Raw genomic sequence first — 14,557 nt, forward strand, 5'->3', positions numbered from 1 at the left:
AATTCTGAAATTCCCAGATATGGATTTAGGTGAGGGAGTAGATCTCACAGTCAATGGAAATCATTTCTCTTTCCTCTTTGGTTTTTCTTTGAATTCACTTTTCTGTTGCATGATAACATCACTCAGATCTGCCACATTGGCCTATAAAATACCAATCTACAATTTTATTTCTGGCCATTATTATTTCGACAAATATTTTTTTATTTCTTTTTGAACTAGTCGTATTTATTTATTATTTTTGTTTTGCACCACGATATTAGATGAAGTTTGGATATAAGATATAAACTCTGTCGTTGATATACGTTTCAAATTGAATTACGCAAGTAATCATATGTTCTAAACCACTTTTAAACTTTAATGTAATAAAAATAAGGGGATGTTTGAAATCTGACATTTGTATTCTCCTGAAATTCAGATTTTTAAAATGAATTTTATTTTTTTTTTGAGGGGAAAATTTTTTGGGGTAGGAGGGGGGGGGGGGTGGGCATTGTGATTGGTGTCCTGTGTCAGGTCTGTAGTAGTTTTCTGTCTAGTGCATGTGCACTCTCATCACAGAATTCACTAATACTGATATTGCAGCGTGTTGTTGTTGTAACAGTTTGGCAATTTTAGAGTAATCAATCAAATTTGTTGTGTATTTAATATGCTCATGTTTTAAACTTCACTAAAAATGTAATTGTAATTAATTGCAGCAATGTTAGAGATGTAAAATCAATCTAAAACACACATATTCGTTACGAGTTAAGAATTGAAAACCTAAAAAAAAAAAACCCCAACGAGGTTGGAGACGGCATAAATGGTTTAGTCAGGTGTGCAGAGGGGATAATTCCATTAAAAGATTTAGACCATCTTTTTAGCTTCCATGAAAAACCTTTAAAGTCAATGTCAGAAATAGTAGTAAGAATTAGATGGTCATAGTAAAACACAATCAACAGGGATTGTAATAGGAATTGATAGAGACAAGATGCATCTTATTACAGTATTACAAGGATCTTATGCTGTATGGTCTAAAAGAATATTCTTTTTTTTTTTTGAAGAAAGAAAAAGCTTGTATGGTTTTTCGACAGGAATGAATGTTGTGGTTGAAGAAAGCACATATTATGGTTTACTGACAGGAATGAATGTTGTGGTTGAAGAAAGCACATGAAGTTTACTGACAGGGATGAATGTTGTGGTTGAAGAAAGCATATATGGTTTACTGACAGGAATGAATGTTATGTTGCAGAAAGCTCATATGGTTTACTGACAAGAATGAATGTTGTGGTTGAAGAAAGCACATATGATTTACTGACAGGAATGAATGTTGTGGATGACGAAAGCACATATGGTTTACTGACAGGAATGAATGTTGTGGATGAGGAAAGCACATATGGTTTACTGACAGGAATGAATGTTGTGGATGAAGAAAGCACATATGGTTTACTGACAGGAATGAATGTTGTGGATGAAGAAAGCACTTATGGTTTACTGACAGGAATGAATATTGTGGTTGAAGAAAGCACATATTATGGTTTACTGACAGGAATGAATGTTGTGGTTGAAGAAAGCACATATTATGGTTTACTGACAAGAATGAATGTTGTGGTTGAAGAAAGCACATATTATGGTTTACTGACAAGAATGAATGTTGTGGTTGAAGAAAGCACATATTATGGTTTACTGACAGGAATGAATGTTGTGGTTGAAGAAAGCACATATGGTTTACTGACAGGAATTAATGTTGTGGTTGAAGAAAGTACATTTACGGGGGGAGATTTCACGTATCCTGTTGATTGTCTCTGGAAAGTGCAAATTTCACCTGGGATTAGTAGACCATCAGCCATTTCTCTTACTCTTCAAAGGTCACATTTTTTGCATGCAAAATATTTTTGTAGTTTATATTATTCCAACATGGAGGCCTTGCTTATTTGTGTCATTCTGTAACTGTTGCCAAGTAATCATATAAAGAAATAGACAAGAAAGGTGCACCACAAAAGACGACACGACACTGGGGTCAAATCCATGTAAAGTTTCAGTTTTAAAAAACAAAACCTAAACAAATAAGGAGTCTTTCCTTTTAAGATATCACAGTGAAAATAATTTAGCTCCAATGTGAGTCAAGAAAATTAGTTTTGCTGATGCTTTTCTGAGGGGCTGTCGTTTTGAGTTGCACCTTTGTAGTGTTTTGTCATTCATAGTGAATTTGTTTGAATATAATTGAAAATATCTCTGCTTCATTTAGCATTTGCGAAACTTGTATTATTATGATTCAGCAGCTTGCCCGCAATCCCAGGCCCCGTCAGTCAATCGGCCTATTTTGTGGATAGTTTATAAATGAAGGTTTTATTCCTCTAGGTAAGCCCACATCTGACTACACGAACGACGCCTTTACCACCGATGGTGATGGTATCGGGGGCACTGACAAAGATGGCACCGTATTGAATGGGGACACGAAAGGTCCAAAAATGGGTACTGAAGGCGATGGGGTCAAGGTTGCCTTCATGCCAGAAGCTAAAGGGGTCCCTGAAAAGGTGCTCCAAGGCAGTGACCCTGAAAAGGTGCCCCAAGGCGGTGACCCTGAAAAGGTGCCCCAAGGTGGTGACCCTGAAAAGGTGCCCCAAGGCAGTGACCCTGAAAAGGTGTCCCAAGGCAGTGACCCTGAAAAGGTGCCCCAAGTCGGTGCCCCTGACAAGGCCTCAATTGTCCAAGTTGGTAAGAGGTTTCATATCGCCTGCCAGGGTGTTTTCCATTATCAAAGCTAGCCAGGACAACAATATTCTATTTTTAGAATTTTCCCCCCTCATCCTGTGCCAGACTATTCTTCAATTCTTTTTGCCCTCAGTACAAACGGTGGATAGAAATACAATACCTTTCTATTGAAAGTCGTTTGTGCATAGCTAATCAGTTTATGTAACTATCTCTTGTTCTTCTTGAGCTACCATTTGTGTTTATATTTGTGTGTGTAGGTTCGTGTGTCATGTGTAAGTTATGGGAGCAGATGTGTGTGAATTTTACCTACAATGTGTTAGCTTTATGCAATTGATGCAAAACACTTTTAGGCCTAGGTCTAAAGCACTGTCGAAATGATAGTATTATTATTATTATTATTATTATTATTATTATTATTATTATTATTATTATTATTATTATTATTATTATTATTATTATTATTATCATTATTGTTATATTTTTAAATCCAAGAACTTCTTTTAAGCCTAGATCTGTTTGATGTAAAAAGGATATTTGGAAAACATATGATTGATTTTTTCATAACGATTTTAGAAACGAATTTGGAGGTCAAAGTGACTCCTCTTATTGTAAGAGAATATTTCACACTGTGTTTAAAGTCATCCAACCCTAAGGAATTGAAATGACAAAGTACAAATGGATTTCTAGTCCTTCAGAGCCATTAGGCTCATGGAGCCAGAGTTTATTCCGGTTTCTATAGCGTGAAATGGATGGATGATAGCAGTTGCTTGCTACCCTTTGGATCTTTCACTGGTCTTTCTGCCAGATCTAACAGATCCAGCTATCCAATCACCGCTGGAGGGGGTGGGGGTGAGAAAAAAATCTTGACTGCAGGACGATAGAGATTAAAGACGTTTGTTCCGATTGTGAGTGGATTTCCATGACGTGGCTGTTACGGAACCTCCACTTGCAATGGAAGGTGCTGTTATAGTCTGCCTTCAGATTAGTATGCCTTGGGTTCCAGTCCTGCTCTGAGCGATGCATAGTAGTCCTTGTGGGTTCAATTCACCATTGGCACAGACTTTTTTATTCTTTATTCTTACTTAATTGCTACATAAGTGCCTGCTCCACTCACTTTTATGAATGAATGCCCGGGTTGGGGCTGATTCCTAGGCTTTTAAGCAGGTGTCCCATTTATGTTTCTAAAAAAAGAAGTATCAGCTATATTACCATAAAATGTAGCCTAATCCATCTACAGTTTGACTGTATTGTATCATTGCTTGCCAAGGCTTGTGTCTATGTCGTCTGAAAGGCTCGCAGGTCCAGTCATAGAAAATTTATGAAATTTACCTATGTGGACATATGTGTAACGACTCAGGGTTAGATCATGTTAATTCAATTCAATTATAAATAATAATATGGAAAATAGACAACAAATACATATTACAACAATCCAGGACAGAGTTATTTTTTAACTAAATTGATACATAAACAACGTCTTATGATGTTTCTAAGCAACAAAAAGTGCTTATACGTTCACGCAGTCAACCTTCACACTCACATGCAAAACATGCACAACATAAAATGTGTACCGCTAGAAAGAATCCTAACATAATTAAACACAGTCGAACAATTCCAATATATTTCAATACATGTTACAGTATGGATGATGAAAGATGTTGTTGCTTGAAGCTTGAAGAGATAAGAAATGGAATGGATGCCATTCTCACATCACTCATTTGTCTTTAGTGTTCCATTCCATCATGTTTTGTTGATAAAGGGGAAACCCACAACGTCCACATTATCTGTCTTTGTTGATGAAAGTGAAGCTTCCATCCATTTCCTATTGTTATCTGCGTGGACGTAGAAGAAGAGGCTAATTTAAAACTATTAGTAAAAATATGTACTCTAAAAATAGAAATACTTCTCGTTCTAAAAATAGAGTACTTCTCATTCTAAAGATAGATTACTTCTTGCACTAAAAATAGAATTCTTGTTCTTTTTTTTTTTTTTTCAGATTATTTTTGAAAAAAAAAAGTTTACTAAAAGTTGTTGTTTTTTTTTTTGGGGGGGGGGGGGGGTTTGGTTGTTGTTTTTTTTTCAATTAATTAAAATACTTGAAAGCAATTTCAATTGTCCAATGTGAGTCGATTTAGAGCTGTCTGTTTCTGTGCACACATTGATTAAATTTATAAAGATATAAAAAGAACAAAATACCAAATACGGAATGCTTCGGGCTCAACACCCTTCTTCAGCCACCACAACACACAAAAAAAAAAAACCCAATGAAAACACACATACATTACTTAGAAGCTAGATTGCCGTCTATCTGGTCTTTTTTATATAATGTATTTGTGTTTTGTTTTTTTTGTTTTTTGTGTGTTGTGGCTGAAGAAGGGTTTTGAGCCCGAAGCATTCCGTGTTTGGAATTTTTGTTCTTTTTTTTTTTAAAGCTGTTATATATTCATTTTATTTTTTTTGTATTATTATTTTTGACAGTCCACAACTTTTAGTAGTTTAGTATCACTTGTATTAAATTTAAGACTAAAGGCGATATTTACTTATCATTATAATTACCGTGTTGCCTCGTGTGAAAAAATACTATTGTAAAGCACCTCTGAACACTATTTGTGGATACTGGCGCTATATCAAATAATATTAATAATAATGATAATGATAATAATAATAATAATAATAATAATAATAATAATAATAATAATAATAATAATAATAATAATAATAATAATAATAATAATAATAATAATAATAATAATAATGATGATAATAATAATAATAATAATAATAATAATAATAATAATAATAATAATAATAATAATAATAATAATGATAATGATATAATATAATAATAATGATAATAAATAATAATAATAATAATAATAATAATAATAATAATAATAATAATAATAATAATAATAGTAATAGTAATAGTAATAGTAATAATAATAAGAATAAGAATAAGATCACAAGTGTTGTAATCAATCTCATATCATTTGTGACCATTCGCCTCAAAACGGTATTAAGTCGGGATGATTAAGGTGATGAAAACTGAATTTATAGCCAGAAATATCAGACTTGTGTTGAGCTTGTATGTTTTATTGAGGAGAATGGATACCGTATTTTACGATGCTAATGCCAATAATTTATACTTTAGACCAGTTTAACATTTAATTCCACTTTTAAGCATATGGTTCATTCCGACATTATACCGATTTGAGACGATGGGTCACATTTGCTTTGGGTTTTTGGGTCATTTTCAATGTGTAACCACAACCGCTTTGTTTTAAACCCTCCCTCCCTCCCTCCCTCCTCTTCCCCCTTCCCAATCCTTCATCCACACCATCCCTAACTAAACCCATGCTATTTTGTATGCTTTGCTCTACAGTCATTTTTATTTTTATTTTTGTGTGTGTCTACGATTTGATTATTTTTAAGCTAATATAATATGTAAATTTAAACCCTAATTCTGATGTTATTGTTATTGTTTATTATTATTGTTATTATTATTATTATTATTATTATTATTATTATTATTATTATTATTATTATTATTATTATTATTATTATTGTTATTATTATTATTATTATTATTATTATTATTATTATTATTATTATTATTATTATTATTATTGTTATTGTTATTGTTATTGTTATTATTATTATTATTATTGTTATTATTATTATTATTATTATTATTATTATTATTATTATATTATTATTGTTACACGTTACAAGGGTCATGTCTCGTTCTACATGTTACACGTTACAAGGGTCATGTCTCGTTCTACATGTTACACGTTACAAGGGTCATGTCTCGTTCTACATGTTACACGTTGCTGGATTATTGTAGTCAGTGCTTCAAATCAGGAATTTGGTCGTTAAACATAATTTTTTAACAATTTGAATTCACTTTAACAATAGCGTCAACAAGCATGATTAATTATGTTTAAAACATTTGGTTACCATCCTTTCATGATAATGAGGATATTAATAATAATAATAATAATAATAATAATAATAATAATAATAATAATAATAATAATTAATAATAATAATAATAATGATAATAATATTAATGAAATATTATTTTATTACACCTCCTTATTAACAAAGATGAGTTCAGAAAACAACTCGTAATTATTCAAAAATTTCATTGTATTATTATTCAATAATTAAAACAAGAAAAGAAATGAGCCATATCTTTTACACAATGTCCAAACATAACATAGGATGTGTCCTAACACACCAGTATCTATATATATATAGATAACTTAGGATGTGTCCTAACACACCAGTATCTATATATCTAGATAACATAGGATGTGTCCTAACACACCAGTATCTATATATATAGATAACATAGGATGTGTCATAACACACTGGTATCGATAACATAGGATGTGTCATAACACACCATTATCGTATCGTGTGTACTAGGTCACGTCTCATTCCAAACACATCAAAGGAGTCTGTCATGTCATTCCATTATAAAACATTGTCCCGGCTTATTATTTTTTTGCTGGAGAGTCTTTATATGAATATTATAATTATATTGCTGTAAAAAGTAATAAACAAAAAATGAATAATATAACAACTTTAAAAAAAAAAGAACAAAATACCAAACACGGAACGTTTTGGGTTCAAAACCCTTCTTCAGCCAACAACAAAGATACAATAAAGACATAAATACATTTACTAAATTCCAGATAAATAATGTCGTCTATCTGGAATTCAATAATGTAATTATGTCTTTATTTTTTGTTGTTGTTGGTCGAAGAAGGGTTTTGAGCCCGAAACGTTTCGTGTTTGGTATTTTGTTCTTTTTTTTTTTAAGCTGTTACATTATTCATTTTTTGTTTATTATTTTTTACAGTCCACGGCTTCAAGCAGTTTAGAATCACTTTGACTTATAATGCTGGAGCAAACCTTTGTGAAATGCTGATAACACACAGGGGCCAGCTTGGCTCAGCTGTACAGTCTTTGCTTCGTACCTGAAAGGTACTGGGTTCAATCACCCATCGCTGCCCCGTATGGCCTTGAGAAAGTCACCTCGCCCTTGCTCAATTTGCGGCTATGCACTGTTACTGACGCCTGGGTTATTCCAGTGATTGACCCTAAAGACAAATTTCCCTTCTGGGATGAATAAGGGAATTTTATTTATCTTTTAATTTATTTAACCCTCTCCTTACCAACCATAGGAAAATCGTCACATTCGCTACGATCCAACCAGCACGTTTATCATTCAGACATCTTTTGTAAATCACACAATTGAAAGAAAATGTTTTATTATAGCTATAAAATCGTGACACTGTGTTGCAGGGTTCATTTTGCCGATCAATATTATGCATAGAATGTAGTTGTTGCTGCTTTTCTGTTTGAGTAAGAAAAAACTATTTTTGTGTTGGGTGGGTATGGTATGATGTGTTGGGCAATATTCTGAGAAAGGCTGGTATGGAAAGAGTTAACTCACTCAACCCTAACACCGACTATATCCGTTGTTTACTCGGGTTACTTTTACCCCATGCCTATTTATTACATTTTTCTGAGAAAATAAATTATAGGCGTAGTATCAAAGCTAATGTTTTTAGTTTTTACATGTTAATGATAATTGAACAATGATATATCTATGCACATGCTCATTTTTAGTACATATTTTCCAATTTTGAAAAGTAGCAAAAATCTCTAGGAATGAATGAGTTAAACATAGGTTGGTAGGTGCATTGCCTTTATGAGAATATCCAGCACCCAAGCAATGCTACTAAGATTTCTGGGTGAGGACCTTTGACCTTCCATCCCATAATGGGCAGGAGGTCATTCGCAGTGTCTTCTATCATCCCTTATATGGTATTTGTTACAGTGAATGGCATAATCAGTCGGATGGTGAAAAGGTTTGAACTGAGATATTGCCAAGTTCAGTTAGAAGCTCAATTTTTATCCAAAATGAATTCTTGTCATAAATGATTAAATCAATCCTTTTTGTACATCTTCGGGAAATATCAAAGCTTACTTTCACTTCTAAATATTTTTTACAGCTAGTCAAGTTGATAAAAGTATGAAATTTGAGAAAAGTTACTGGATACCTTTTCCCATACATCTGACCATAACTTCATGAAAAATCACCCGATTTACTTCAAATAAAAATTAAAATGATCTGGGCTGGGGAGCATATGCTTTCAGAAAATGAAAAAAAATGCAAATCCAAAATTTTCACCTTCCGACTGATTATGTCGTGCACTGAAACATATCTGTTTTCAGAGCCGTTGTTGTCAGACGCAGGCATGTCGGATGAAGAGACGTTGGAACACAGCGAGAGCACCGTCGTCTATGATGTGGAAACAGTGCGGCCCGCCCTGTCCTTCTTCCAGGCTGTTTTGTTGCCTGGTGTTATACCTGTAAGTCTTCATTGTCATCGTCATCGTTGTGGTGGTGGTCGTCATCATCATCATCATCATCATCATCATCATCATCATCATCATCATCATCATCATCATCATCATCATCATCATAAATCAAAATCATTGGCATCATCATAATTGTCATTGCTGTCAATGTCTTTGTCATCATCATTCTCATCATCATCATCATCATCATCATCATCATCATCATCATCATCATCATCATCATCATCATCTTCATCATCATCATTCTCATAAAAACATTCAAAATCATCATAATTGTCATTGTCCTCATCATCATCATCATCATCATCATCATCATCATTATCATCATCATCATCATTCATCTTACAATAATTTGCCTCATGCATTGTACAATCATCCCTAAAACTTCGTTTATTTCATTTCATTGTCTTTCCCCCCTCTCCCTCCTCCTCCTCCCCCCTCTCCCTTCCCCCCCCCCCTTTCCCCTCAACCCTTTTCCAGTACTCCTTAGCCTATGCCTTCCTGAAGCTAGTCAACTACTCCTTCTTCTTCTGGCTTCCCTTGTACCTCAACAGAACCTTCCACTGGGCTGAGTCCAGGGCTGATCAGTTGTCCACTGTCTACGACGTGGCAGGCATTGTGGGTAAGACTAGGACGGATCTGCCTCATACTGAGTCCGTTGAGGAGAACACAACGAATTTTTGGGTTCTAACTTATAATTATATGTCGGCCTTTACATGGGTGCCCCCACCCAGCAGGGCAGAAAGGATAGCAAGCACTTGCTATTGTCCGTTTCATGCTATAGAAAATCGGATAAACCCCAGCTACACGGGCCTAGTGTTGGGTAGCTGAGTCTGTTAAAAATGGGGGTCCCGATAGCTCAGTTGGTAGAGCACTCGCTTCACATGCAAAGGAACCGATATCGATCCCGGGTGCAGTCGAGATTTTTTTCCTGACCCCACTGTCCACCCAGCAGTGAATGGGTAGCTGAGTGAGTCTGTTAGATTTGGCGGAAAGTACTTTGCGATTGACTAGCGTCCTATCCAAAGGATAGCAAGAAATTGCTATTGTCCGTTTCACGCTATAGAAACTCCATGGGCCGAATGGCTCTGGAGGACTACTCTTTTATTTTGTTTGTTTTTAAAATGGTTATGGGCAGGTGAGTGCGTCCCAATAGTTCAGTTGGTAGAGCACTCGCTTCACAAGCAAAGGAAATAAGATCTGTTATTTTTTGGGTTTTTTTTGGTAGTGTTGTAACGCATTTATGTTTTCATTGTTGTTTGTTGTTGGCTGAAAAAGGGTTTTTCGCCTGAAATTTTCCATGTTTGGTATTTTTTATTTTTTAAAAATAGCTATTCTATTCATTTTTGTTGATTACATTTTACAGGTCTGTAAGAATTTTTCATGCTTTGAGTCGCACATTGTTTATTTTTTTCATTTATTTATTATTTTATTTTATTAATTTTTAAATTATTTTTTTCAGGTGGAACACTGAGTGGCTTTATATCGGTGAGTTCAACCATTCTTATTTATGCCTGTAGTTTTGTTTTGTCTTTTGTTTCTTTGGTTTTGCTTTTTAAATTTTCATCTACTGAACTGAGATCTTTGAACATTGAACCATTGAATTCCAGTTGTGAAGGGCATTGCATTGAAACGTTTTCAAAGCTTTCTTGTTGTTAAATGTGATTGTAAGTTGCTAGATAGAAGCTCTGGAGTGTAAAAATTGTGAATAAAAATGCGTACAACAACAGCTTCGAAAGGGAACCAAATACAAAATACTGAACATTTCTGCCTCAAAACTCTTCTGCAGCAAATAATAAAAACAAATGTTAAAATCTGGATTTTAAGATATGTGTTTGTGTTTTTTTATTGGCTGATGAAGGGTTTTGAGCCTGAAATGTTTCATGATGGTATTTTGTTCTTTTTTTGAAGCTGTTATATTGATTTTAGTTCATAGCTCTTAAACGATATGATACGATACGATACGATAACCGTGGTAAAGTGTGAGGTCATAATCACCAGTTCTAGTAAGGATTACTTATTTACATTTTGTTATGTATTATTACATTTGTTAATTTTTATGTATAATGTAAGCATTTGAGTGTATTCCTCTTTGTTGGATCTCGTGTTTGTGTCCGGATGAGACTTATAGGTAATCTCAAACTAAGTACATTGGTGATATGCTCTTGGAATCTACATCTGATCCCTATTTGTTCCCAGTTCCCCTTTGTCTTACTTTTTCTTGGCTGCTTAAATTGTAGTTCTAGAACTTTTTACTATCCCATTTTCTTCCTTTTTACTGGCGCTGATATAACCTAAATGTGTTGCAAGCGCCGTAAAACCCTTAAAAACAAAAAAAACAAATAAGATATGTGTTTATGTTTTTTTTTTGGCTGATGAAGGATTTTGAGCCTGAAATGTTTCATGATGGTATTGTTTTTTTTTTTTGAAGCTGTTATAATATTGATTTTATTTCATAGCTCTTAAAATATACGATTCGATACGATACGATACAAATACCTTGGTAAAGTGTGAGGTCATAATCACCGGTTCTAGTAAGGATTACTTGTTTAGGTTTTAACATTGATATCAAACTATTAAGAGCTTTGGACTGTAAAATGTGTTCAACGAAAAATGGCCTGTCATTTCCCATAGACATGTATTTCCAATTTTGTCGTGCCATTTAATTTGTAATATTCTTCTTATACAGTTGTGCGGCTATATGGTCTAGTGGTATGACACTCGCTTTCGGATCGGACAGTCCTGGGTTCGAGCCTCGTGCTCGGCGCATAGTTGAGTCTTTGGAAACGGCTCTTTACTCACATTCTCTCACCGTACTCAGGTGTAAAATGAATACCTGGCCGTTAACAGCGTTGTCTTTGTCTGAAAAATTGTATTATCGCCTAACAGGCGTTATGTCCCGTCCTACATGCTAAATGTTGCTGTTGACCAGGGACCTCTTTTAAAGCGCTTTGAGCACGTTTAGTGGATATTGCGCTATATGAAAAAGCTCTTTTTTTTTTTTTTGATTAAGGACTGTATTTTATGTCTTGTTTGTTCTTATCCAAGCATCATGTTTCTGAGCCGTGTACAGCAACACCGATTTCACATTGGTGTTGAAACTTTTAATTTTATTTTTATCCGTTTCATCTCATGTCTGTTTTGATTTGATATTTCCCCTCGCCAGGACCGCATTGGTAAACGTTCCATCATCGTGGTCCCCATGTTGATTCTCTCCATCCCAGCTTTGCTTGTCTACAAGGGTAAGTATGAATGTCGGCTTTTTGCCTTCGATCTTTTCATAAATAAAAACAAAAAAAACAAAACAAAATAAACTTGAGAGCGCAATTTCCACCAAACATGCTCAAAGACCTTCACAAGGGGTCTGTAGCCAACAGCAACACTTAACATGTATATATAATATAATGCCTGTTAAGCGCTATTACAATTTTTCGGACAGAGACAACGCTGTTAACGGCCAGGTACTCATTTTACAGCTGGGTACGGTGAGATAATGTGAGTAAAATTGTTAAAATCCAAGTACTCAATTTTTAAATTTTTTTTTTACACCTGAGTATGGTGCTGCCACTCAGAGCAGGAATGGCAACCTAGGACCTTCCGATCCAAAGACGAGTGCCATATCATAAGACCACGTAGCTACAACTCGACTCCCATGGTGGGCAGGAAGTAGTCACTTGCTGGATCTTCTATCCCCGTATATTATCTGTTTTCTGAGTTGCTTCCCGCTTTATCTTGGAATGGGATTTCACGGTTTTGTCCAGGACCATGCCATAGCCCTTTGCTGAGAGGGAAACAAGTTAAATGTATAGTGTTAGTTTTGGGAGATCATATTTTTTTCCTTGTAAATCATCTCTCTTGTTTTTTTATTGATGGTAGAAATGCTATTTATTATTATTATTATTATTATTATTATTATTATTATTATTATTATTATTATTATTATTATTATTATTATTATTATTATTTATTATTTTTTTTATTTTTTTTTTAAATTAAATTTTTTTTTTAAATTATTATTATTATTATTATTATTATTATTATTATTATTATTATTATTATTATTATTATTATTATTATTATTATTATATTATTATTATTATTATTATTATTATTATTTATTATTGTTATTATTATTATTATTATTATTATTATTATTATTAATTATTATTATTATTATTATTATTATTATTATTATTATTATTATTATTATTATATATTATTATTATTATTATATTATTTATTATTATTATTATTATTACTACTACTAATCTATTCTGAAGCATTTCAATTGGATTTGTTGTTGATCTCCCCTAGATTCTCCCAATGACCAGTTGATAAACGCAGCCCTCATGTCCATCATCGGGTTCTTCATTGGTGGAGCTGCCAACCTCATCAGTGCTGCCATATCAGCTGATTTAGGTAAACAACATTTTTATTATTCTATTCATCTTTTTTTTTTTTTAAAGTTTGCTTTATTTCATATTGTTTTTTTTAAATCATTGTAAACATCTTTGATATCTATATATAGAATATTCACTATAAAAAAAAATATTTAAAAATTGAGCTTTATATAGCGCAATATCCACTAAATGTGCTCAAAGCGCTTTACAAGGGGTCCCTGGTCAACAGCAACATTTATCATTTAGGACGGGACATGACGCCTGTTAGGCAATATTACAATTTTTCGGACAAAGACAACGCTGTTAACGGCCAGGTACTCATTTTACACCTGAGTACGGTGAGAGAATGTAAGTTAAGAGCCTTTTCCAAGGACTCAACTATGCGCCGAACGTGAGGCTCGAACCCAGGACCGTCCGATCCAAAAGCGAGTGTCATACCACTAGACCACATAGCCGCACTAAATTGCATGTAATAGATACATTCTTGTTTAATTTATTTTGAGGTATTTATAGGTTTTATAATGCTGATTATGTGTTTGCCCGTGTTTGTGTTTGTGTATGTATTTCAAGATTATGGGCAGGTCAGTGGTTGTCCTGTGTGTGTGGACAATATGGCTCAGCGGTACGGTCTTTGCTTCGTACACGAAAGGTATCGAGTTCGATCACCCGCCGCTGCGCTGTGTGGCCTTGAGCAAGTCATCTCGCCCTAGCTCAATTTGTAGCGCTGCACGGCGGCTGATGCCTGGGTTTTTCCAGTCTTCCCTTGGAATAGACTCTAGAGACAAATTTCCCCTACGGGATGAAGAAATATTCACCACCTGTATGTGTGTGTGCTTGTGTTTGTGTGTGTGTGTTTGTGTGTGTGTTTGTGTATGTATTTCAAGGTTATGGGCAAGTCAACAATTGCCCGAATTCACCACCTGTGTGTTTGTGTGTGCTTGTGTTTGTGCATGTATTTCAAGGTTATGGGCAAGTCAACAATTGCCTGAATTCACCACCTGTGTGTTTGTGTGTGTTTGTGTGTGTGTGTGTGTGTGTGTGTTTGTGTGTGTATTTCAAGGTTATGGGCAA

The 14,557-nt window shown here is 34.1% G+C and overlaps 1 protein-coding gene across 4 annotated transcripts in view; it reads left to right on the plus strand.

The window, feature by feature from the left end:
• Nucleotides 1-14,557, plus strand: part of LOC144974526 (sugar phosphate exchanger 3-like) — a 49,825-nt gene that overhangs the window by 25,561 nt on the left and 9,707 nt on the right. For 2 of the 4 annotated variants that reach the window (XM_078917463.1, XM_078917464.1), the window contains exons 11-16: nt 2,335-2,691; nt 8,941-9,077; nt 9,567-9,708; nt 10,549-10,574; nt 12,253-12,328; nt 13,401-13,505. In XM_078917463.1, the coding sequence (XP_078773589.1) occupies nt 2,335-2,691; nt 8,941-9,077; nt 9,567-9,708; nt 10,549-10,574; nt 12,253-12,328; nt 13,401-13,505 (843 nt within the window). The remainder of the gene's footprint in view (nt 1-2,334; nt 2,692-8,940; nt 9,078-9,566; nt 9,709-10,548; nt 10,575-12,252; nt 12,329-13,400; nt 13,506-14,557) is intronic. The other 2 variants (XM_078917465.1, XM_078917466.1) reach the window with 1 other exon arrangement.

This window comes from Berghia stephanieae, chromosome 6 (genome assembly GCF_034508935.2).
Source record: "Berghia stephanieae isolate SIO BIC M18660-M18661 chromosome 6, UCSD_Bste_1.3, whole genome shotgun sequence".
Lineage (NCBI taxonomy): Eukaryota > Metazoa > Mollusca > Gastropoda > Nudibranchia > Aeolidiidae > Berghia > Berghia stephanieae.